We start from the raw sequence: 25900 nt of genomic DNA, 5'->3' as shown, positions 1-25900 counted from the left end.
GGAACTGTTCCTCCTTCTTCAGGGATTTTTACAAGGAGGAACAGTTCCTCCGAAACGTTGGATTTTTTAAATAAATAAATTGTGAATTTTAAAACCGTTATAAGTCTCTTTTCATTTAGTTTTTCACAATGTGCTTCTCTACACTTCTAGTGTGAACTGGGATTAACTCCCGTACTGTGTATAACACCAAAAGCTGTTCCCTTTTTATCGTCGATTGCGTTCTAGCCTTCGCAACAACCTCGAAAATATATTTTTCTGTTTAAAACGCGGGTGCATCAAGAATTTTAAACTTATTTCGAGTAACTACGTTCGTGACATGTTTTGTACAAAATGCTACTGTTAAAGCCAGGCTCTAATTTGGATAAATTCTTCAACTGAAGTATGGAATTGCACTATGAGGCTGAGGTAAGGTCATTCTTAATTTTGCGAACTCCGTCGTTCTGGCTTTAGACTCCAGTAGAAACCCTCGGATTACGGAGGTTAAGCGAAGGGTTGTAGAAACTGAACAGGGCAACAATCGAATGATTTGTCTAGGTTTGATAGACTTAATGTTACGCCGTTCAAAACGACAAGCGCTTAGCCTCGCTGCAAATCAAAACTTATTTATTAGCTGAAACGTCTTAAGCAAGTTCCCGCCGATTTTTGTCAAAATACATTTCTATAGAATAAAATAAAGCAATTTGTTTTAATATATATTGATTTTTCTAAACGAGGCATAATATAATTTAAATATCCCCCATGGAGTTTAATTTTGATACTTATCTCATAAGAGGGACATAATTAACTTCTGATATAACTGAAGTCCGGAACTAGGACTTCGAATGGAAGTTAGTTAGATTTTTATCAACTGGCTTAACGAATGTGGTAAATTAACCCTTTTTTTGCCTAAGCGATAACGTCACAATTATCGGTATTTTCGAAATTACTAGAAGTGCCGTACAGTGGGTGTGTTCATCAATAGGTTTTATCCGTAGCTGCCATCGATAGGGAAAACCATGGGTGACATAGTATGACGTCAGAGTGCAAAGTCCTTATTACGCCCTATTTTGGTGAAAAATCATCCAAAATTTAAGTTAACGATATTTTGTTCATCTGAATATTAGTCAACATTTAAATCTATTGTGGAATAGGCCTTTCTATTGTTTTAACGTTTGGGGCTCACTTCTACATTCAGCTCTCCCACACAAAAAGTCGGTCAGGCGTTTATGTTATGACCTTTTGCGTGACAGTTGGCACTAAATAAAACGGTGACATAACGACCGATAAAGTATCTAAAAAAAAATAAAGTTATGTACTTTAACTTTTTTACATTGTTGTCTTTATCTACCAATATATTTTTTAAATTGACCTTGAATTGATAAGGTTAATCCAAACTAATCCTCTGATTATTTAAACTTAGGCCAAAAGTTGTGTCATGCAGTTTCTAATTTGGATTTTTATTATATAGTCCGTGAGCCCAGAGCTGAAAATGGGCTTGTCGGTACCATATGGGCGCACCAAGGTTTGATCACCGTATTTCCAGCCCTCTTTTGGGGGTAAAATGAGGGTTAAATTCTCGCTTCAAATGTCGGCAAAGCGTTGTAATGATCTAGAGTGTAGGCGTGTAATTCGAAAGTTGATGAAAAGTGTCAAGAACGTCCGGTTCGATTTGAGCGATTCGATTTTTTTTTTTGTTTTACCAATTGGAAACCCAATAGCTCCCGATCCGCTCGTTATATCGCAATTCACCACTGAACACCAGGGACGTATTAACCATTAGGCAAAGTAGGCACGTGCCTATGGCGATATTTTTCTAGGGGCGCCAAAACTCTGATAAAGCCCCACCGTCCATGTACTTGGCTTGCTCCTACTCAAAATAACGCCGAAAAGGTTTGGGGAAACTAAAATATATTTATTAAAAACCGATACGCCCCTCCTTAGCTGACCAATGCCAAGGGGCGCCAAATTTTTGTGCCTAAAGGCGCCGAAAGGGTTAATCCGCCCCTGCTGAACATGACTTTTGGTACGTATGATGGCCTATCGAATGATGCGATACACAATACTCGGAATTATTTAGATAAGGAGGTAAGAGAGTAACGCTATTTTTCAGATTTCCATCCCCCTTTTCATCTCTAACTCCCGAACGGTGCGTTTTACGGCACTACATCACTGAACATGCCTTACTCTACGGGTGATTGCGTATCCAATGCAATTATTTTCAATTCTACATCGCTGCTAGTGTTGGAGATAACATAGCTTAAAAACGCGATATTTAACCTGATTTTTTTAACTTCATCCCCCTTTTGGGTGCATGGGGGGGGGGGGTATCTACCCCCCACAAATGTTCACCTATTTTTCACAGACCATTGAGGGTAGGCCTATTTGAAAATGTGATCAAACTTGGTGCGCCCATTTGGTACGGGTAACTTGACTGGCTCACGGACAAATATGGATAGGCCCAAGAAGTAAATTTGGTTTGATAAATTAACACGCTTTTTGATCTAGCAAATATATCTCTAGAAAAGATCATCACTAGATCTGGGGTATCCTTTTCAAAATATCCGAAAATATTTGTTTTCCAAAGTAGTGTAACCCTTTTGAAAAAGGTTGAAATAATTTTGTCTGGAGATTTGATTACAACTTTTTTTTCTTTGCTGTAAAATATCAGATTTTCTGAAGAATGCAAATTAATTTATTAATATTTACAAATTGAATCTCAAATTGATATGAAACTCAATAAGAGTAATCTGATACGATTTTGAACACCACATTATAGAAGGAAATGGTAGTTGGTTTGCTGTAATTAGGCTCAATTAGCAGAAGTGTATAATATTGTATCCTAAGTGTGACACTTGCAATTCTTTACACGCAAAAGTTTTACTGAGAGCTATTCACAAGACAGACTGCATTACTGGCTTCGTTGCCGTTTTGCGTCCGCTTGCTCCCGCGTCACACGTAGCCTTTGACAGCGCCTCACTAGGGGGATATTCTCTTCTTGTGATGACGTCACTCCGTTACTAGCTCTCAGTAAAATAGTCCCCAAAGCAGTTATGCCAGGTGGCGAAATGCTATTTCCCTATCCGACCCTTCAAATTCCCTTTTTAGACTAAAATTTCCCTAGTTTTCCAAAACACCTGAAAAAATGATATTTGGATAAAACGATTACTTGGGACGATGCAAAACAAAAATAACAAATGTCCTGAAGAAAATACTTTATTGTCATCTCGCAAAACTAGAAACATTTTTACCGGTATAATAATCACAGTTTGTACTAGGGATAGAGCGGAAAAAAGTCGTTCGAATTAGTTCCTGTGGGCCAGTTATTTAGCAGACGACTTTCCAAATTGCCATAAAAATTGCAGGGGTGCCAGCTAATCCGACAAAGTACTTATGATTGTATTAATTGACTCTTTCATAATAAGTCAATTTATGAAGGTGTGCCATTTTTTGTTAGCTTCCCTAGATTTAGCTAATTTTTGTTCGGATTTATCTTTTCCCTTTTTACCGTTTTTAGGGGTGAAATTTTCCCTAGATGTGGGAAATTTCCTTCAATCTGGCATCACTGCCCCAAAGTGACAAACTCATGCGGAACAATATTTTAGACTTATGCTACTTCTAATACACAACGATTGGTGTTCCAAGATATGGCGGTGCGAAGTAGAATTTTGATAATATAACGTCAGTTTTAGGGAACCATTGAGATTTATTTTTTTGGGAGAAGTAGGTAGTTTGACCAAATTATTTGAGAATCATTAGTATAATTTTAAATGCACGCGTATCTTTGGTCATTAACATATTCTTAATAGGTTTTTTTCTACTTAGTCGACGCTTATTCAGAATGCTTATTAATTTATAGTTACGTTCGCTGTCTGCCGGCGCCAAAACGGTGCTTCGATATTTGCTACTTTGACGCGCTGCTTTTAAAATTTGATTCCTTTCGGAAAATTGATTGATAGGCCCATTGTAAATCATAAGTAAATAATGCGATAGGAGTGTGATTAGAAGAGCTGACAAACTGTTTTTCATTTCCTCTTATTGAGATAACGAAACTCAAATTTGACGAAGATCGGCCCCAGAATAAAGGTCCTATTAAGTCCAGTGAAGGCGATCCCGTGGGGGCTTTGGGGCTCGAGCCCCTACAGGGAAAAAACTAGGGCAGAGCCCCCACAAATAAAATCGGGGAATCAGTGAAAAATGTATAATCTCACTGCCTTTATTTGGGTCCGAATTCAGTCTTTTTACAGAAGTTATTTTGAGATTGCAGATGCGAGTACCATTAATATGATATAACCGTAAAATTGATTTAGATGGATTCGTCCAAACAGAAAATCGTCATGTACCCTATTTTACCTAAAATACCTTCGTACAGTATGTTGCCAAGAAAGGCTTAATTATCTAGCCATGTACACGGATATTTTTTTTAAAGATATCGACTTAACTTTTATTATCAATGTATTCATTGACGGATGAGATATTAGAAAGAACACTTTTAAAATAATATATAAAGTAATAATAATTTAGAGCTGTACATTTTCTTGCTTAAGTTTTAAGTATATGAATTTTTGTATAAAAAAATAATGACCCATGACCCCACAGAATTGTTTTCCGATCGCCGCCGCTGCTATTAACTAATCAGAATGTTTAAATCTGTTACTAGCGACGCTATCAAAGGCAGGCGAATGTAGTCCGATAGATAAAGTAATCGGTATGAAGTAATATCGGATTAGTTGCGATACATTTATTGGTTGACCTTTTAAAGGGTTTGTTATTTCCCGAATCGAATTTCACCACCTTAGGCCTCAAGTCATCAAGCGACTTTTAAAGCCATTAATTTGGGTGGCCAACAGCTCCCTACACTAACGATACCGTTAACCTCAACAAGTTTTTATGGAAGTGGAAACCGAAGAGCTCGGGTAAAAAATCCTTAAGCCAGTGGGTAGAGAACTTTGAAACTCAACACAGAAGGAAAGTTTCAGAGTTTTCACCCAGTGCCACAAGCTGGGATCTAACCCGGCTCCTTTTGCTGCGAGGCGAAAGTGCTAACCACTCTGCCACCGCACTCCCCTCGAAATTGAGTAGGGAAACTTGTAGTTGAGTGTAGTGTAGACAATCTACACTCGAGCTTCAAGTTCTACCTACACGATTTCAAGATGGTGGGGCTTTATCAATCTATCTATCTGTCTATTGCGTTGCTCACACTCACACTCTAAATTTAAAGGCCTAGGATTTCTTCTGCCTGTTTTCCTTTAAGTATACTTCCCGCCGCGTAAATATCCTGGTGGTAGGCCAAACGCAGAACACGTTGGCCTACCACCAGGATAATTGCGTGGCGGGAAGTAAACTTAAAGGAAAAAAGGCAGAAGCAATCCTAGGCCTTTAAGTTAGTTTCCCGTAAATTAAATTTGCCCAGTATTTCATTGGTTCACCAAAATTGACGTTTTCCGACGCGATTGAAGAAGCACTCGCCGGTGACGTTTTTGCTTCGCCTTATAGTCCCGGGGGTTAATTGGACCACGTTGTCATTATACCCGAGTATAAACCATTCTTGTTTTAAAGCGAGATCTTTTTATGGAGTGGAATGCTTACTCCCAATTTCGTCAATTGCAGACAAGGAAATACTCTCCAATTATTTTATGTTACCAATATTTTATCTTCTCAATTGTTTGTAATAATTATAATAATAATTTCCTAAGTTATAAATCTTAAAATAATAATAAGATTTAATAGATGGGGCATTGTACCATAAGGTGCGCTCTAGAAATAGAAATGGTCTCATTAGTTGTCGGTAGGTAGGGATATTTTGAATGTACCCCTTTTCCTCACACGCTTTGGCGTAAACGGGCAATTTCACCGACCTCTGCGTAGAAAGACCTCGGCCCGTTTATATTGGCCCCCCTCTTTCATAATCACATCTGCTTCAAAGATTAATATAACATGACAGCACTGTTTTTAAGCAATAAAAATAGTACTAATTTTAAATCTTAATGTAAGGATCATTAGCCTAATTATCTTTTGTGCGTAAACATTTAGATGAAACTTCAAGTAACACATTATGATAGATTTATACTTACCCACTGTTTTCGTCTACAAACCGTGGTAAGTAAAATAATTAAACAATTGTTACAATGAACAAAGTTACCACCGAACTGATTGTCAGAGTTAATGCGCAATCAAGGTTTAGTTCAGTACAGAACTCCCAAATGTTCCAATATTCCGAAGTCCCAATAAACTTCTCCCAAGGACGATAATACGGTTAGTTCGGTATCTGGGCTATGCCCCTCCCTAAAATTTTGCTGGGAGCAGTGGCACATGCCCCCCCCGAAACGTATGGTCGTACGTACAATATTTTCATTTTTTTCCTTTTTTTTTCAATGGTGTGCCGCCCCCCCGAAACAAAATCCTGGCTACGCTACTGGCTGTGAGGGGGCAACTAATGTTATTGCCCCCTCCAACTTTTTGGTCAGTTGAAATCTTCAAAAGGCTCAAATTCTCATTTTAAAAGCATATAAAGCTTATAGAACCTCAACTGTGTTAAATTTCTTTTCCCGCCAATATACATAGTAGTAAAATGTACACATGCATTCAGAGAATCTACACTCCATTACAAATTCAAAACCATTCTACAGACTCCCTTTCGTTTTACTTTGCCCCCTACAACTACTAGAACGTTCCTAAGCCCCTGCCATTCACGTTGATTGGATCATTTGTAAATTGGTCAATAACATAAATTACAGCAATAATAAACAATATTTTTACATTGGATATATATTTTAGGTTAAACTTCACTAAATAGAGTATAAGTTGTGTAACTTTAATACTTAACAATGTCTCTCTTATGACATTATCATTTGGTTATTTTTAGTTTTAGTTTCCTTTTCCAGTAAAGTCGCGTTTTTCAAAGAATCTGAGATTCATGGCCATCTCTTATAACAGGGGCCTTTTCATAATACAGGCGGTAATGATAGAGCCGCCACTTGCTTAAAAAAAAAACCATCTATCTCCAAGAAGTCATGTGACTCTGGGAGGTTATTCTCTGAAAATCAAAAAGGGCTGCTATTGAAATATCAAGCTACCGATAGTATTGGTTAGATTCAAAATCCTGGCGGTCTGTAATGCTGGCGTAAGTGATTTTACCGAAATGCTTAGTGCCAATTTAAGTCTTAAATATACAGATATTTTAAGTCCGCTCAAGCATTTAGTTTATGATTTGACTAAAATACCTGATTAAGCGTAACATACTGCCACTACTTAAAATTTATCTTACACAATCACTAGGTTGATATATCCGCCCTTTCTCCACATGCGCATTTCCATTTTTGACGGATCGATATTTTTTTCGCATTTTTGATATTTACAGAACAGTTAGCCTTCCTGTTCATATTATAGTTATGTTACTGGAGAAAAGATGTGGATATATTTAACATGACCCGGGATTTCGGAGAAGTAATTTTGCTCCGATTCTGTGCTGGCGATTAGTTGGAGTAAAACTGTTTCCCAAAATGCCTGTGACGATTTTATCAGATAAATTCAGATGATTTTATAAGTTTATTCTCTTTACTTCTGCTTTTGAGAAGGAGTAGAAAGTGTAGCCCCAATGCTCTTGACTTTGACGAGTAACTTTCTCCACCAGAGCAACTGAATAGTTTAATTTAGGGTAAACGACGATGGTACACCTTTTTGTTCCGGAACAAGCGAATAGTTTAATAAATTATTTAATATCTACCTATAGTTATTGATATCTAGGAGCAACAAACACAGCACCCCACACAAGGAGAACGCAACCCGTCAAAAGTCGAGCATTTTCTTGTATACATTTTTCATTGGTTAGATGCGTTAGCGCCTGCTGCCGTCGGAAGGGGAAAATTCGGATATTGTCTTCCCCCTGCCAGTAAAACGTCCAGCGTAAAAAATCATCCAATGAAATTTGTACACAACACTGCGTTAGCGTGTTTAAAGGCTAGCTGCGTTACCCTTGTGTTTGTTGCTCCTAGGTGATATGAACAGCCGTACACAAGAAATGTTAACGACTTTTTAAGTTTAGTGATTTCTTTTTGTGTCCGCAGTGCAGAGAAGTAAATGACCAAAACGCAACATCAAGATGTGACTGGGTGCAACAAACGGAGAGCTGTAACGAAAATGACGGCTACCTCAACTACATTAATTTTATGTACTGCGGCTTCGGACCCAGTGGCACACCAGGAGCCGTCTGCATCACGGTAAAGTCACTATTCCATTCATTCCACTCTCGTTACTTGAGAGCGAAAGTTAAGCAGATCTAGATGTTTTTCTCTGGTGAAAGAAATTTATAGGCTGACTCACTACTCATATTTCATGTTTTAAAATCTTTTAATAGTATATTTCTATTATTAAGTAGTATTTCTATTATTTGAAGTATAAAACAATTTTCTCAAATCCAGATTTTTTTACTTGTCTGACTTGAGCTCTCAGCTAGCGACGCTATCAGGGCCGGCGTTAGGGGGGGGGGTGGTAAGCGGTGCAAAAGTACCCCGGGCCCGGGCCTCCGAAAGGAGCCTGCCGGAACGGGTGCCTAACTAAAGTTTTCTGACTTATTTCCAAAAAAACAAATTTTGGAGTAAAAAATACCTGGGGCCAGAGAATCCTAGCGCTGGCCCTGGACGTTATATCATATTGAAAGATATCGTAGTCACTGATAGTCGAAGTATAAAAAATTCCAAACAAAATGGTTGAGAAAGTCGTACTTTAATTAAAACTAAAATCGTAGTACTATTTCTAATGGAGGTGCAAGATTTAACTCTTATGCCTAATCAAGAGTATTTATTTCAACATGTGGATCAAAATTTACAAATTTTGTTTTAATGTTTTACGTCTAGCGAAGTAAAACACGGTGCCATCTATGTTTCAAATAGGATACTGATAAGGCCACGTTGCCACATACACCAACCACATCTTTCTAACTTTGAAAAAAATGGTGTGGAGGCCACGATGCGATATGCACCTCATAAAACTTAGTTTTGATAAAACAGTGACACCCATTTTTTTTTGGCTGTTGGAGCGTGAAGGGGCATTGGGAGCAAGGATAAATAGTCTCAACATAGTCATTCTCACCAAAAATAAAGTCTCCCGCCGTGTAATCTGAGAAACTACTTTATCCCCTTTCTGCGGTGCCGACCCCCTTCGCGGATCGTTACAAATTAAGGGCATTGCACGAGGTACACGCGAAAAATGGTTTTAAGAACGTCGCCAAATAGCTAACAGCTAAGTTCGTAGCCTCCACGAGCACGTGTGTTTTAAATCTTGATGTTTTAGTTGTTATAAAAATCGAAAATTATAGTTATAGAATTTATTATTAAGAACTATGCCGAAGACAATTTTTTTCACCGTGAACTTACTGAAGATATGGTTTCTCAATTTACATTGTTAAAAGAAAATTATGAGAAGTATAACAACAGATTCAGCCACTAAGCCTAGGTCTGACTTATCCAAATCTCTTAACGCTTTGCGTTTTTTTAAATGTCTTCATTGTTTTCACTTTCAACGAGTTCAGTTTGAACTCCAGTCGTAAACAACTCTTTTACGTAAAAATTGCATTGATTTGCCTGGTTTTAGGCATAGTAGAAATCTTTGCCGTAACATTTGAAATTTATAAAGATGTGCGTATGTGGTTGCGTTTTTAACCGTAAGCAGAGAACTGAGCTAGAAATAAAACCACCCAGTTTTTTAGAAATAAAAAATAACTTCAAATTTAACTGCAGACCTTGAAAAGGCGAAATTTATTCGCATCCCATAGTTTTCCACTAACTACACTACACCGTAAACTATTGAAATTGTTTGGTGTATTTGGGACGTTTGTTTTATACGTTTTATACTTGCCCGGTCATAGTGGTAATCGGTGTACATAGGAAAGAAAATTCCGGATTGCTTTAAATTGTAGTCTGCTATATAAATTGGTCTGCTGCTTCAAATTTGCTTGACTAATGGAACAAAATTACTCCAACGAATTATTCGTCAGGGCATTTAGGTTGCATTTTGACGCCATCTTGGAATATTTTTGCTCACTTCTCAAAATTAAAGGCACCGGAGAAGTAAATAATTTCTGCCTTTTTATGTTTTATGACATTGATCGTGATTTTAGGTAGCGCTAGTAGACTTTTGAAGAGGTCTTATCTTTTTATCTATAATTCCATAAAAACAAACGAACCTAATATGAATTATAAGGAAAAGTCGCGCAGAAGGTAACAGACAAGGCTTAATGTCGACTAGGAGCCGAGCAGTGTTGTTCCAAGCGCTACGAAAATACGTTTTGGATTTATTTAATCTAATTTAGTACGTTTGGAAAAATTTATACGTTTGGATATTTTTTGACATATATTTAGTGCGATTTAACATTTTGAGTTCGTTGAAAGTTTTATAAATAGTATGTGGTCTAATTTAACCACCAAAGCAGCTGGGTTTCTCCGAATTCTTCTTGTATGGGCCTCTATTTACTTGAAAGCGACATTCACGCTGTTTTCCAGGGCATTGCAATTGTTGAAAGTGGTTACAATGCCGGATTAAATTTTAAAGATGGAAGAAAATTGGTTTCATCGATGTGCCATTTATGTCTATGAAACGAATTTGGTGGAAGTACGTTCCTTAAATCGCTCGGAACAACACTGGAGCCGAGTCTAACTGGGCACATCGCCAGCGTAAACCTCTACCGGAAAACCACGCCCGAATCGATGATAATCATCATGGCCATTGTCTTCCTTAAATAGTTAAAGTGTATACATATATAGTTAACTGATTTTACCCATCATTCAACTTAATGTCTTTGCCTTTGACTCTTTTAGGTAATGTGGCTACTAGTTTTATTTTTGGCGCTCGGAGTAACTGCGGACGATTTGTAAGTGCTAGATTCTTAAAGGGCCACAACCAGCGTTTGAATTAAGTGACATAATAGTAATACGTATGACAGTTTCTATAGTTTTAACGTTCATTTTCTTACTGGAATTTTTTCTAACTAACTCGTCCAGTTCCAACTTGGACTTCTAACTGACCTGAGTACCGTCCTTGGTTGTAGTGTATTTCGCCCTGGGCATATTAGACACTAAAGAACTCTGTGCTGAGAACTAAATCATGATTGCGCAATAACACTAAACACAATCAGTTCTGTGATAATTTTAATTGCCATAGTTATTATTATTGTTACTTATGATTTAACTAGTTTACCGTGTTAGTTTCCATAAGCATTATTGGTCGGAAGAAGGAGGCTTTACTTGATAATCACGGTCCAGATTTTCGAAACGCTGGTGTGGAGCTTTAATTTAGAATAATTCTACATCGAAATATTTATAATAATTATTATTATATTTTGTTTTTAGCCTATGTCCGGCGCTAGTAGTAATCTCAAAAACACTAAGACTGTCACAAAACATTGCTGTATCCTTTTCGAAAATTTTGTTTTACCTCAGTAGGTTAACTCACCATAGTCACTTTAATTTATTAATATTAATCAACGGTAGTATCAAAATATTAAGAGGTTTCAGGATTTTAAAATGAAACGTGCACCTCTGCAGGAACAAGTCTCATTTCAATGGTGGCTAATTTTCCGCCAAATCGCGGTTCAAAATTTACCGCAAATGTACAAATTTAACTTCTTTTTGATATTTACTGATATAAGATCCATTTTTCTCACAATTGTCAGTAGAATAGTTTTAGAACGTCACGGAAATAGTAAATTAACCGTATACTACTGATTTCTATACAGTTCGTTCGTTCGTTCCGATTTCTTATCTTGCAATAAAAGGTTGTTGGAACCTTAAAACTTTCGAAGCAATTTAGAAATAATCAATCAAAATGGCAGTTAACATCTTATACGTGATCGATCAACAACTGTACAAGTTAGTAATCGAACGGGTTCATTTGATACCCTTCTGACATCTAACGTGACGTCACAACCAGAAGGAACAACTGCAACAGAAGGATGACTTATTTCGTTCCGCCCTACTATTTTGAAAAGTTAGTGGGTGCGCTCGAAGGTACATGTTTCAAACGTAAGACAATCACCTGATGGCAGATTTTTTTACTTCTATCGTAAGATATGTGATATACTTTTGATAAGACGGATTAAATAGCTAACCTTTCGTAAGTTCCTTTTGTTAATTATAACACAGACATTTGATACTTTGATCCCCACCTACGCCAACATTGATGACTGGGTTCTCCATTTTGCGCAGTCACCTTGCCTGTTTCTCCAGTTCCTTTACCAGGTTCCATGGAAACGTCTTAGCTTTGGTGTCAATGATCGTTAAAGAATGTTGATAATTAAACATGTTCTGGTAATATCAAGTTTCCAAGACCGAACTGACCTTTATTTTGAAAAGGCGCTCTATTCCCCATAGATATTGGCGTCCTAGTTAAGAACACGGGTGCCCTTCCGTCGGAGTCCCAAGCCCGCTTCGCTTTAAGCAAAGATAATTTAAACTCGTACTCTAGATTCGAATACTGTGAGCTTTCCCATTGACGGTTTTGTTACGAAGCGTTTACCCTTTTCCGGCACGTGACCCCAGAAAAATCGGGCCCCTTCGGTTGCGGCAAGGCGCAAACCATGGAGCGAATTTTATCTTGAGTTCCAGCGGGAAGTGGGTAAACGCGCGAGAGTGCGATATCAAATCTAGGGTACGAGTTAAAATTATCTTTGCTTTAAGGCAACAAAAGCTCATGGGACTAGCCATAGACCTTTTCTCTTAGGGCACGGCCCACGGGGGCAGTCTCATATCTTCATAAGTTAAAGAGTAAGTTGCAAATAGATTTTCGGAATAGAAATTAAACTACTTAATATTTTTCTTGTTCATTTGATCATGGGATTTCCGAAAATGTAAATCACTTGATGGAATACCGTCGTTAAGTTCATTTAATATTAAAAATAATTTATTTGCAGTACCCCACTGCGGCTTTTGTTTTGAACGATAGTTTTATCGCGCCTAGTTTGTGACGTCATTAACTACGGTGTCTGAATTTTTCCCACTTCATCTGGTAATGTATAGTTTCCACTATCCTACACAGATCATACTTGTAATATCCTTTGCAGGTATGGCGATGTCAATTAAGCGCGCGCTCTAAATAATATGAGTGAGCGTGTGTTTTTAAAACTGTGTAAACACTAAATTCAGTAGTAGAATCCCATGGTTCGATAAGAAATTTTCGGCCACGGAATCGGTAGCATCTACATTTTATACGCAAGTCTAAACTCTATGCTTGGGATAGCGACCAATGAGAAATAATTTGTAGTGAATGACGTCAATCACAATTTGAAATTGTTCAAGGGTTCTACTAATTATTTCCATAAAACGGAATCAACAAAACATAATATTTGGGTATTTTAAACGTAAGCGCTTCATTTTATAACAAAATTAAGGCAGTAACAAATAATTTGCAACTTACTCTTTAAAGGAAATATAACCTCGGGTATTTGGTGTGGAACACCAACGTTTGCATCTCCGGTTGCTCTTGCCTTTGGCCTTAGGAATCTGTACAGGCTAATTTGAAAAATGGAAGGGGACTTGAATAAAGATTGCTTTTCAGGTTATATTCCCTTTAATTCATAACTTATGATCGGGGGTTATTTGCGCCGTTTGAGTGCGCCACCCTTGCGCCCATGGGACAAGTTATTTTGGCGGTAAAATAAGGTTCCTGAATAATACATAATTGAAGAAATTGTTTGCGTCCTTAATGAATTTGATATAGGGAGTAACGTTTCTAGCTTTCGGAAATGGTGCTCCTGATATTTTCTCATCGCTGGCCGGCATTCAACAGGCGAGGTCCGATTTGGTCATCGGCGAGCTATTTGGTAAGCGTACCAATTTATATCCGACCATCTTACTGGGTTAATTTACAACCTCCTTTTCAAACTACGATCAGGTGCCGGCATGTTTGTGACTACAGTCGTAGCTGGTACTATATGTATGTCACAACCATTTAAAATTATGGAGCGACCATTTCTAAGAGATATCATCTTCTACATCTTCGCCACATTCTGGGCCTTCTGCCTATTTTACTCCAGGCAGATACGACTCAAGTATGCCGCGGGTACGTACGACAGTTTCTTATCGAGGGGTTGACCACTTGCCTTAACCGGAACTTCTCTCTGGCTGAAATTATGACGGAAATCGCGCTGCAATCCACGTATTAACCTTGTGATCTAACCGTACATGTACATGTAATTGTTGAAATCTATCCGTAATGGCAGTAACCGTTCATAATAACGTAATAAATGTACACTCTAGGGCTTTCCTAGCTGAAGTAAGTTCAATTCTAGGTCTGTAATCAACGTAATAACTTTGAATAATTTAGTAATCACGCAATCACCTTGAAATAAACGTAATCACTTTAAAACCTTTGTGTAATTGCTGATTAAAATTTACCTTGTAAAATTGTAATTGCTCCGTATTCAACGTAATCACCTTATAAAAATTGTAATTGCTCGGTAATCAACGTAATCGCCTTGTAATAATTGTGTAATAACTAAGTAATAACTCCGTAATCAGTTTATTACCGCTTTAAACATTCTGATTGCGTAATCGGTGTACAGGGACACGTAAAGTGGTTAGCCTCTCGCTACTGCGATGCTGTTAGCGTAACGTATGCAGTTATTATTTAAAGGGTTCATCGCGTTGTACGGAGTGTACATATTCGTGGTCATCTTGAGCAGAATCGTGTACCAGAGGAATAAGACGCCGGACGAAGCGGCGGCGGACGCCACTAGCACCGCCTTGTCGACGTCCATCGATTCGACGACGTCCAGCAATTCTTCGGGCACGACGCTGACCTCGACGACCTCTCTCAACTCCAGCGACGTGGTTTCGGCCAATCCGACTCCCTCCATCAACATAGAGCCGCCGACGCCGACGGGGAACGTACCCAACCTTTTCCCGCCCAACAGTGCTCCGGCCGCTTTGGCCATCACGGTCACGCCACCAGCCAACTTACCTACTCGAAGAAGACCTTCCTCAGGTTTGGCAAACATTTAAATTATTCTATTTACATGAAAAAAATCTTGTCTTATTTGTTAGCTTTGTGGAAATCCTTGGAACCGCATTATCAAAAAATTCTTGTGGCTAACGCTCGTTTCAGGGTTTAAGTAATACTGTTATATGTAGTGTTTGATTAGTTTTCTTTTAATTTCGAAACCTACTTGGAACCATTTCCATTTTGGTAGTTTAATCAATAATAAATAAGCTAGGCTAATACCCTTGGCACCAACTTGGGCCTAAGTCATCAAGCGACTTTTATAGCCATAAATTCCGGTGGCCGGGTTGCAATGCGAAGGAGGGTGGTGGCAAGCCCTTCACGCCACGCGAGCCAACAGCTCCCTACACTAACTATTACCGTTCACCTCCACAAGGTTTTAAATGTTATCTAATATATTTAAATGGTGACAGATCGAACGACATAACGATAAGTTCATCTTTTTGTTTGAAATTTAACTCAAACCGATTGATAATGAACTTTCAGCTCAAATATGTCAGATCACGGAACGTAACAATTCTCATCGACGCGCGCGTAATTAACTTTAACTATATTTTAGATGAAAATTTAAAATCTTAGCTTCAGTTACGACCAAATTTATCTTTACATTCTGTTACATCCAAAATTTTAATCAAATCGGTCGACTTTTACGGACAAGGAAGCTTTGCTTCAATTATTTTCGAACAGCAGATGAATGATATGATAGTGTTTGATAGTCTGTGTTACGTTTCAGCGGGCGATCCTCAGGGGAAGTTGCTGTTCAACGGAGGCAAGGCGATGCTGGATGATCCAGAAGCAGAAGGTGTAGTGTTGAGAAGTAAGACCTCCCTGCTAACACGGCTAACATTTTAGAATCTCATTAAATCCCACATTTTCTTTTTCTTTTACTAATCAGTACTAGCTCCAACGAAATCCAAATCTTCTCAAGGACATTTTTCTTTTAAACCTTCGTGGTTGAAATTTCGATCCGTCTCCCCTCAAATCTGTCCCCGTCTGTCGAACGAATGGATCCACGATTGCCTAGAGTAACACCCTTACTCTCAAAATCGATTTAGATCATCCCAATTCCCTCTTTTAGATACACGAGAATTTATACATTTTACTACGACTATTTTTTGAAAATATCATTTTTAAGTTTTACTAAAAAGAAATTAAGTTCTTCAAATTTAAAAACTTGCTCAGCCGATCGAAAATTCGTTAATTAATTCCTCAAATTGGACTAATTTTAAGAAGTTAGAGAACACATATCGCGGAAAAGAAAAATGTAATTTGTCACTAATTGGCGTTTCTCTTTGAAAACCCATTCCGCAGGATTTAGTTTTAGAAAGAGCTTGGCGATGCCACGTCGGAGAACGCTTTCTAGTCACAGTCGCGATGGCTCGACCAAGCAGAGAGGCAGACCCAGAGGAATCGAACATCAAGTGTCTGTCATCAACGAGGAACCCATTCCGGAGAATAAAGAAACTATTTCCAAGCCCTCACGTAAGATGCTTCATATTATCTTCGATCACTTTCAGGGTCACTAGAAAAACCTTGCAAACAATACGTTTTGTTTTTACCTTTAACCGCCATTTGAAGTGTTAACGATAATCTATATTTTATATATGACCTCTAAAGTCCTACTCAAACGAATCAATATTTTTTTAAAACATGGTTTACTAAGTTTTGTAAAAGGGCCAGTTTTGCTGACTGCGACTTAGATCTAAATCTTTAAATTTAAATATTTTTGTACAGGTCCTTGATAATATTAATATAAAATTTATTTTGTTAAAGTAAAGGGACATAAATTATGTAGGGGGTTACGTGTTGTTTTTAAAATTTAATTGATGCACGAAATCTCAATTTTCGTGGTATATCTGAGCGACAACGCAACGTGTTTTGTGAACAAGACTCTAAAGCTATGCTCACCAACAATGCTGGCCAAAAATGTTGGTACGTGTGAATAGACCATAAGGCTTACCCTCAAAGTAAACTCCAAACTTGGGACTCCTTCTGGTGACTGATTCCAATTGCATTTATGATTTATTTTTCAAGATCTTTCTAATGGGGAATTTATTTTTCAAAACTTAAAACCTCTAATTAAAGTTGGCTATAGTCGATATTTATTTTTTCGTGTTCTCAGGGCCGCCTTTTTTACAACAGTGGTCAACGACAAGTATGATGAGTTTAATCAGCAAAGGTGACAATGACAGAATTACGCCCTGGAAGGATTTTGCTTTCGAACTATGTCCCATCGACATTTCTGGTTGGGGCGAGAGACAGTGGTTCTCCAAGATCGTTGAAGTGCTAAAAGTAGGAGGACCTAGTTCCTTTTGATCAAAGAAAATATAGAGCTCGTACCCTAGATTCGAAGTTACTGCTTCGCGTTAAGTAAATAGCGTTTACTCACTTTTGGCCGGAACTGAGAAAAACTACCTCCGTAGTTACCATGGTAACCAATTATAGATACAGCAGTCGATAGGAACCGATTTTGGAGGTGCCGTGGTAATCGCTTCTTTAATAAACCGTCAATCGGAAAGCTCTCTGAATTCGAATTTAGGTTACGAAGTGTATATAATCTTTGATTTGATACTGATAAGGAATGTTTATGCAGTATAGTTTTTTCTGTACATCTGGTGTAACACTTATACAAAAAAATACGTTTTTTGTATAGCTTTATTTTTACTTCTGGTCAGGGGCGTAGGAACGTTCTAGAAGTTGGAGGGGGCAAAGATACACGAAAAGGGGTCTGGAGAATGGTTTTTAATTTTTAATGGAGTGTAGCTTCTCCGAATGCATGTGTACTTGTTACTACTATGTAAATTGGCGGGAAAAGATTGAAATTTAAACACAGTTTGAGGTTCTATAAACTGTATATGCTTTTAAAATGATAATTTGAGCCTTTTGAAGATTTCAACTGACCAAAGGTTGGAGGGGGCAATAACATTAGTTGCCCCTCCCAGCAAAATTCTAGGGAGGGGCATTGCCCCCCCTGCCCCTCCCGGTTCCTACGCCCCTGCTTCTGGTTTCAAAACGTACGTAGTATGTTTCTGCGACATAACATTCAATATTACATTTTATTACATTCAAGACTTTTGCCTAAAAGTGAGTATTGGCGAAAGTTCGACCTTATCTGCTAGGGTTATACTACCTTCAAACGGATGTTGTATATTTAAAAACGGAACACTGCTGATTTTTCTTACACCTGATATTTAACGATTTACAACTGAATTATGTATGAAAAAATAATTGGGTCATATTTGTACAGTCATAATTTAGACAACGCGTCGCGTATAGTCGATATTTAAGCCAAACCCTCGTAGACGTTTTAACAGCTTAACGGCAGCTTCAGGATATTTGGGCAGTGCTACCAGGCTAGGTCGGTAAACGTCGGCGAAGAACTATGAGGGCCTAGACTCCATTATCTGGAGTGTCATTGTGATTTCAATAGTCTTCGTAATTACGCTATCTCATCCTAAGAACGATAGCTCTTTATTTCCTTTTGTATCAAACTATACCTATCTAAATCTGTCTTTGCTTCAGTGTAATTTAAATTTAATATACGCTATCTTAAGTCATTTCATTAATTATTGCAATCTGCACGTTTTTGCGGTATTATTAACATCCCGTGAGCCCTAGTTCCATTTAAAATACGCTGATATTACACTGGATAATGCTTCAATAAATTGCTTTAATTCGTTATGACATTAAACATGTAGGTACTTACATGTATTAAATATATTGTAAACTTTATCATGAACCTGGATTTTGTCTTCATAGTAATAGATATATTAAACAAATAATAAGCTAGGCTAATATCCGAGGCTAGCAGCTAGGAGCAACAAACACAGCACCCCACACAAGGAAAACGCATCCCATTAAAAGTCAAGCATTTTCTTGTGTACAGTTTTCATTGGTTAGACACTTTAGCGCCTGCTGCCGTAGGAAGGGGACAATTTGGAAATTGTCTTCCCCCTTTTCGTTAAATGCTCAGCGTTAAGGCTCGTCCAATGAAATTTGTACTCAACAGTGCGTTAGCATGTTTAAAGGCTAGCTGCGTTCTCCTTGTATTAGTTGCTCCTAGCTAGCAGCTTCTAAAGATTTAAATCTGGTGGTCGGGTAACAATGCGTAGTAGGGTTGTGAAAAGCTTCCTACACTATTACGGAAAGAGGAAACCAAAGAACCCAGTGTTACTAGCAGGAATCGAACCCCACATCTCTTTCTGCGAGGCAAAAACGCTAACCACTCCGTTACCCCACTACCACTTAAGAAGAAACGTTTGACGCTAGGTGCAATAGGCGAAAAGTATTCTAAACAGACGGCGCTTGGTTTTCCTTTTAAAAACTCTCGTCGTCAAGAATGCCAATGGAATAGATACTTCGTGATAAAGGGATAATCGGGCGCCGTCTGTTAAGATGACCTCCAGCTCGGTCATGCACTCTTTTTAGATCCATATTGACTGCTCTTTTTTGGCACAAGTTAATAATTCCTAATAAAACGACCCGTTATCTCTTAATTCAACTGACAAGTTATGTAGTTGAATGTAGAGCCTAGCGCCGGCGATAAATTTTGTTCCCGCCGCCGAAATCTTTTGAGTTTTCCTACGTAACTTAATTTTTTTTCTTTCGAAAACATTTTTGATTTTCTTTTAAATTATCGAAGGGGGGGGACATTTTGTCCCCTTCACACCGCCGAGTAATGAAAAATCAGCGTTCCCGCCGCCGCCGGGTACTTTTCGCCAAACGCCGCCGCCGACCGAAATTAAATCGCTGCTATGCTCTAGTTGAAAGCTTATAAAAGTAATCCAATATGTTTATTTTATATGAATTTAGGCACCTGTGTATTTCCTCTTGGCAGTCACAACTCCGGTTGTCGATTACGAAGCGGACCTCCATAATTGGTGCAAATACCTCAACGTCTTGCATTGCCTAACTGGACCACTTTTCGTGGTATTCTGCTCCAAAAGTATAAGCTATCTTTCGTATTGCCGTTTCTAATATTAATGATTTTTGTCTCGCATCTTGAAGATTACGATCTGATGATTGGTGGCAATTTCCCTCTTTGGGCTTTGGTGCTGATCTTGTCGTTCGTGTTGGCCACTTTCGTCTTCTTCACGTCCATCGTGGACGAACCTCCAGCCTACCACGCGGTCTTCGCCTACTTGGGCTTCGGAGTCTCAGTCATGTGGATTTACGCTCTGGCCCACGAGATAGTCTCGCTACTCAAGGTAATAGGCCAGTTCACAAATTGCATTCAGAGGAACACACATTGGGGGTGGCGTAAATGTACGATCTTCAGTAAATGTTGATCTCGCCCTTGAAAATGACCATCAAAACCTTTAAAAATATTTTTTTCGAAAATATACTAAAATCTTATACCTACTAATTTAAAATATTTCTAGCTACTTGTGCAAGACAAACTAATTACGAGTAAAAGACAACGAAGATTTAAAGTTCAAAAAAGTTTTATTTTAGAAAATAATAAAATTAAACCCGACTAGTTTCGGTCACGTTACGGGACCGTCTGTTAACCCCTGATGACGAAACTAGTAAGGTTTAATTTTATAATTTTTTTAAATAAATTCTTAATTAGTAAAGATACCTACAATAAAAAGCGCAATCCCGACCTTCAAAATGGTGATCTTTTCAATTAGAAATTTATCTTCAATTTTCTAGCTGAGCTTCGCTTTGAGTATTTCTCAGTTACATTTGAACGCCTTTTTTGAAGAATATTCATATTTCTAAAATATTGAATAAGCTACACTTACGACTAACCAACTATTCACGTCTATATGTTCCAAGTCTTAAGCCCAGTTCACACTACAATTAATTGGGCCACTTAATTGAAACCAACTAATTGTAAGCAAGAAAATTGTGCAGTGTAACAATGGTTACAATTTTTCTGTTCACACTATTCAATTTTCTTGCTTACAATTAATTGGTTTCAATTAAGTGGCCCAATTAATTGTATAGTGTGAACTGGACTTTAATCTCTGTTTTTACCGGCATACTCAATTGGCATACAGTATTGTCTCCATTGTCAGCTAAAAACTAAAAAAAACTCAACTAACTTTGTTTTTTTATTGGTGTGCAGGCCATCGGAATAGTTTTCGATATGAGTGACACGATCTTGGGACTAACCGTTCTCGCCTGGGGAAATAGTATCGGAGGTAAAGACAACATTTAATCCTTGGTTGAATATATAGATAAATAATTAACGACCTCTCATTTTAGATTTCATATCAAATACGTCAGTCGCCAGGCAAGGTTTCCCAAGAATGGGAATTTCTGCTTGTTTTGGAGGACCACTACTTAGTAAGTTAAACGAGAAACGAAATACGGTAACATCTGTCCAGTAAACCCAAGAACAGTGGTGTCGCTAGAAGGTTCATTTGAATGAGGCTAATCAGGGCAAACATTTAATGACGGGAGAGGGTCGTAACCCTTGGGACCTTACGAAGTTTGTGATTTACCAAGAATGCACTTATTGCTATACTTGGGGAGATAAGCTATGTTCAGACAATTCGCGGGAATCCATGGTAATAGGGGGACGCATGACCATCAGTTTTAGGGAACCAAATAAGATTTCTTTTTCCGAGACTATTTCATTTTTAAGAGAGAAGGATCTTACTTTTAGAGCGTGAAAGGTGTATCTGAAGCAACGATTAAAATCGTCTCAACATGGTCATTTTTCATAAGTCTGAATACGTAAATTTTGGGTTATACCACTCGTTTAGCTTCTTTTATGAACTTGCAAAAGGCAGGGCCGGACCTACAAGGAGAGTACCCGAGGTGTTTATTGCCGATTTTGTTCAAAGTCGGCCGTAATGTAGACCTACATGAGATATGAAATTTCCCAAAAGGAGACGTTGCAATACCCATTCGATTTGCCATGGCAACCGAAAATGTTTTTGACCACTTATAACAAAAAGATTTTTTCCTTATTTTACCCAAAATTTACTACAATTTTACCCCAAAATTGTTCCAAATAAACCAAAATTGATGAAATTTACTTAAATGTGGTCCAAATTACCCATTTCATGATTTTAATTTTTTTTTAAATTTTCGTAGGAAGGACCCTGTGAAACCGAGAAAATCCCATGCTTTTTTAAATGGAGATTTTTTGGTTTTAAGTGGTCAAAAACATTTTCGGTTGCCATGGCAAATCGAATGGAAATTGCAACGTTTCCTTTTTGGAAATTTCATATCTCATATAGGTCTACATTACGGCCGACTTTGATCAAAATCGGCCATAAACACCTCGGGTACTCTCCTTGTTAGAGATCGTGGGCCCATTGGCAGATAAGGAGTCTGGGCCCCTTTTCACGCGCTGCATTTACTCTTATCCCTGGAACTAGGCTGTGCCGCAATTTCTCTGATTCAGCGTGGAAGTCTGAGCTCTACGGTTATATTACTAAATAAAAAGCTCTTAACAATCGTCGACTAAATATGCGACAATTATGCAACATTGCGATTTAAGGCTGCGTCCGTAAACTGCCAGGTAGAAATTTTGGTAATTTTAAAACAATCTTCTACCTAGGAATTTCTCCAATATAAATTACGATTGATATTATTGATTTATGCCTTCGAAAGTTCGAATACAGTAATTACGGTCACTGGAGGGCCCCTTCCAAGTATGGACCCCTAGGCCTTGGCCTAGGCGGAAATACGGCACTGCCAAAAGGCCTTTTTGGGATATATATAATATATCGCTTCCGTTTCTGTCAGAGTAAGCGAAAGTCACTCTTTAGAAATATAAATTTGAGTTATCGCTTGACGCAATTCAAGCTTAGTGTTTGTTGAAATTATTGAGCGGATTAGGCTAGCTTTATAATCTTCAAAGTTGACAGCGCTCAAGGTGAACGATTAAATGTTTGCAGCGATTACAGAAGACCAGTACTAAGCTGGAGCTGATTTTATTTCCTTCGAAAGATTTGATATCCGCTTCTCCAAATATATACCACATTGTTTATCCGCGATCGGTATATGGGAGGGGAAAGATCCTAACATTACGCTCTGAAAACCTATTTTTCAATCTTGCTTAAAAACTATAATACCTTGATAGATTTACTACTTGGTATTGGCATACCATACACCGTCAGTCTCGTGCAAACAGGCTCACCCTTGGAGGTAAAACGTGACAACTAAAACCCAATATCGGTCGGCATCTAATTTTGGGTATATTTTCAGTTAGAGTACACTAAATTGGTCACAGTTTTGTACGCGGCTTTGGCCATCAGTCTCGTGTCGACGCTGGTAACGATGACCATTTTGCAGTTCAACGTGAAGAAGTTCTACGGAATCTACTTGTTGGTGTTGTACGCTACTTTCCTGCTTATAGCGATTCTCGTGGAATCCAAAGTGATACTGAACGATAGATAGTTTCCATTCGGGAGCATTTCTACTGTACCTGCAGACAGAAGTGTAAATATTACCAATTTGTAGCTAGAAGAGTTCCGTGCACGTGATAATAGTTAACGCGACCAATGACCATGATGGCAATCAAAGTTCTTCCACATTTTACTACTGTACTTCCGAGCGCGCGCAGTTGTTCTCGCCGTTAAAGCATTTTACGCTTTGCGAACTGTTTATTTAAGTTAATGGATTCACATTGTGAACGGGTTTCGGATGTGTTTTGTTTTGAAAACTACCTTCGAGGTAAGTTTCGAGAGCCGAATCTTTGGAGAATTAATGTGGTTGACATAAAATTTTGCGGACAGAACGGATCGGTTCTCTGACGCGGTTTCGTTAAAATTTTATTTTTTGAGTTTAAAAAAAATGTTCTGGATACTCTATGAGTATTTGTAGTTGATTTTTTATTTAATAATATTTACGAATTTAGGAAATTTAGAGGAAACTTCATTTAATAAGAAAGTTTATTTTAATGTTTGTTGATCTGTTTCAAAATGCTCAATTGAATAGCAATAAAAGTGATATAGGCATTATCTTGTTTGAAATATGTTTTGAAATTATTTTCTAAATGTAAGTTATGATCCGTAGATAGACTGAAACCAAATGGGTATTTATTTAATTTGGGATAAGGATTATGTTGAAACGATCCAAGGGCATCATGGCCTAGTATTCCACAGGCAGAGAAGGAGGAAGGAAACAATAATATGCCGGGATGGTTCTATATTTGAGGGGGACGGACCTTATTCTTTAAGTCTGAGGGGATTGGCAGCAAGGCTCAAAATCCTCTCAACATTAATTATCCTCTTTGGTAACAAGCTACTTTAAATAGAAATTTACCAAATTTAATTTGTCGACCATGGGTCGTCAAACACTTCATGTTGCAAGAGGCCGGTTCAAGCTGACCTCCAGCTGGTATGCCTCTTGGTAGGAGTGTTTGAGATCAAGTGCCACGTTAAAATTATCTACGGAACCAAATTTTAGTTTGTCTTTAATATTTTTAATATCATTCCGATTCCCAGAAAAGGTGAATTGGGTCCCTAGACCCTAGAGGTCGGGAAGCGGACTACCCGAAGTGGTTTCCCCTCTAGCGGAGGTCATGTCGGGGCTCTTGTTCCTTATTGTATTTTACCCTTTTGAGTTGTTATCTTATAAGTACCGTGCCGATGGTCAAGTCATTGCGGTGTCGTAAAGAGAACCCGATTGCTATTTTAGAGATTTTTTCGTTTGTTGTGTTATACAATTTGTGACCTTGTTTTGAAACATTTTGGTGGGGAATATTTTTGGGGTATTATATTTTGGTGGGTTAGGGAATAATTAGGGAAATATAAGCCATAAATGCCATAAAGCCATTTCTGTTAAAAATTTTCAAAATATTCTTAGCGTCCATCGTAAATTTAAACTAATTGTCACATAGATTCAAGATAGCAGCAATATTTGGATTGGGTAGGGATAACTCCATCCAGGGTCAGCGATTGGGGCGCCCACAGGGTATCTACACGTAACCCTGAGGAACCCGGATGTCGTGGGATATCAAAACCCGGGAAAGTAGAGAGTTTTTGGACGGGGTCCGAGAGTAAGAACAATCATTAGATTCGGACGGGGTCCGCGAGTGAAAGTTCAATAACAGGTTTCCTGATTTAAATCCGACCTCTTTCTACAACGAAATAAAGTAGTACGCTATCAATCAACGTAATTCGAGCGAATCCACTTGTATATAGTAAGAGTGTCGGGGTTTAATTTGATTTGGGAAAGGTGTTGCTATTTTGATAGGGGTTGGATTTTCGGGTAATTAATAGAACTGTTTAGTATGTTTAATCGTTAGGTTGTTTATGTTTTGACCGTATATTAAAAGGACCCCTAGTTTAAGTTTTCTGAAGCTCAGAAATCCTCGTTTTTGTACATGCTAGAGGGAAACCCGAAGGTTCGTATTTCAAAATAATTGGCGTAACACACGGAATATCTTGGATCCAGTTTCGTTATTCTAAGCTTTGATGAGTTGTAAGTAGAAGAGTACTCGCTCGGCTCAAAAGTGTACATCGGATATTCAATGAAATATTATTGAGGAATATAAAAGAGGTCATGCAACCGTCAATAAAAGAAAATGTTACACTCCAGGTCAGTGGCGTAGCCAGGGGGGGGCACAGGGGCACATGCCCCCCCGAAACATGGTCGTACATACAAATAGTTTTATTTTTTTACCTTTTTTTTCAATGGCAGCCCCCCCCCGAAACCAAATCCTGGCTACGCCACTGCTCCAGGTGTGCCCAAATGGGTGATCTTCAGTAAAATGGCGATCTCGAACTTATAAGTCATAATCTCGACCTTGAAAATCTGTACCTGGGAAATATACTTAAATCTTTCAATAAAAAACTCCAATAGCTATAGCTATCTGGACCTTGAGAATGGTCATTTTGACCTTCAAAATCATTCTTTCGAAAATATTCTTAAATCTTACAACCACTTTCCATGCGGACCTTACGTTATAACGTCGACTTCTTTCTCACTCTTCCAGCTTAAGGGAACATGACGTAAGAGATGGCAA

General features: G+C 38.2%; 1 protein-coding gene across 2 annotated transcripts; it reads left to right on the top strand.

The window, feature by feature from the left end:
* The first annotated feature begins 264 nt into the window (after positions 1–264).
* LOC149960220 (mitochondrial sodium/calcium exchanger protein-like) lies at positions 265–23903 on the top strand. 2 transcript variants are annotated; one of them, XM_090166595.1, is made up of 16 exons: positions 265–405; positions 8043–8195; positions 10791–10843; positions 11322–11379; positions 13687–13789; positions 13861–14028; positions 14602–14952; positions 15701–15769; positions 16279–16449; positions 17090–17259; positions 19780–19912; positions 19975–20174; positions 21041–21116; positions 21181–21261; positions 23012–23076; positions 23137–23903. In XM_090166595.1, the coding sequence occupies exons 1-16, from the start codon at positions 382–384 to the stop codon at positions 23326–23328; spliced, it is 2067 nt and encodes a 688-aa protein (XP_090022721.1). In that variant the 5' UTR covers positions 265–381; the 3' UTR covers positions 23329–23903. The 2 variants fall into 2 exon arrangements, with proteins under 2 accessions (XP_090022721.1, XP_090022720.1); XM_090166594.1 differs by having other exon boundaries at positions 15701–15784.
* The last annotated feature ends 1997 nt before the right edge of the window (positions 23904–25900 follow it).

This window comes from Leiobunum rupestre, chromosome 2 (assembly GCF_980474605.1).
Source record: "Leiobunum rupestre chromosome 2, qqLeiRupe1.1.hap1, whole genome shotgun sequence".
NCBI classification, from domain to species: Eukaryota; Metazoa; Arthropoda; class Arachnida; order Opiliones; family Sclerosomatidae; genus Leiobunum; species Leiobunum rupestre.
Note: the sequence above shows the minus strand (reverse complement) of the source record. Positions and strands in the feature narration are given on the sequence as shown.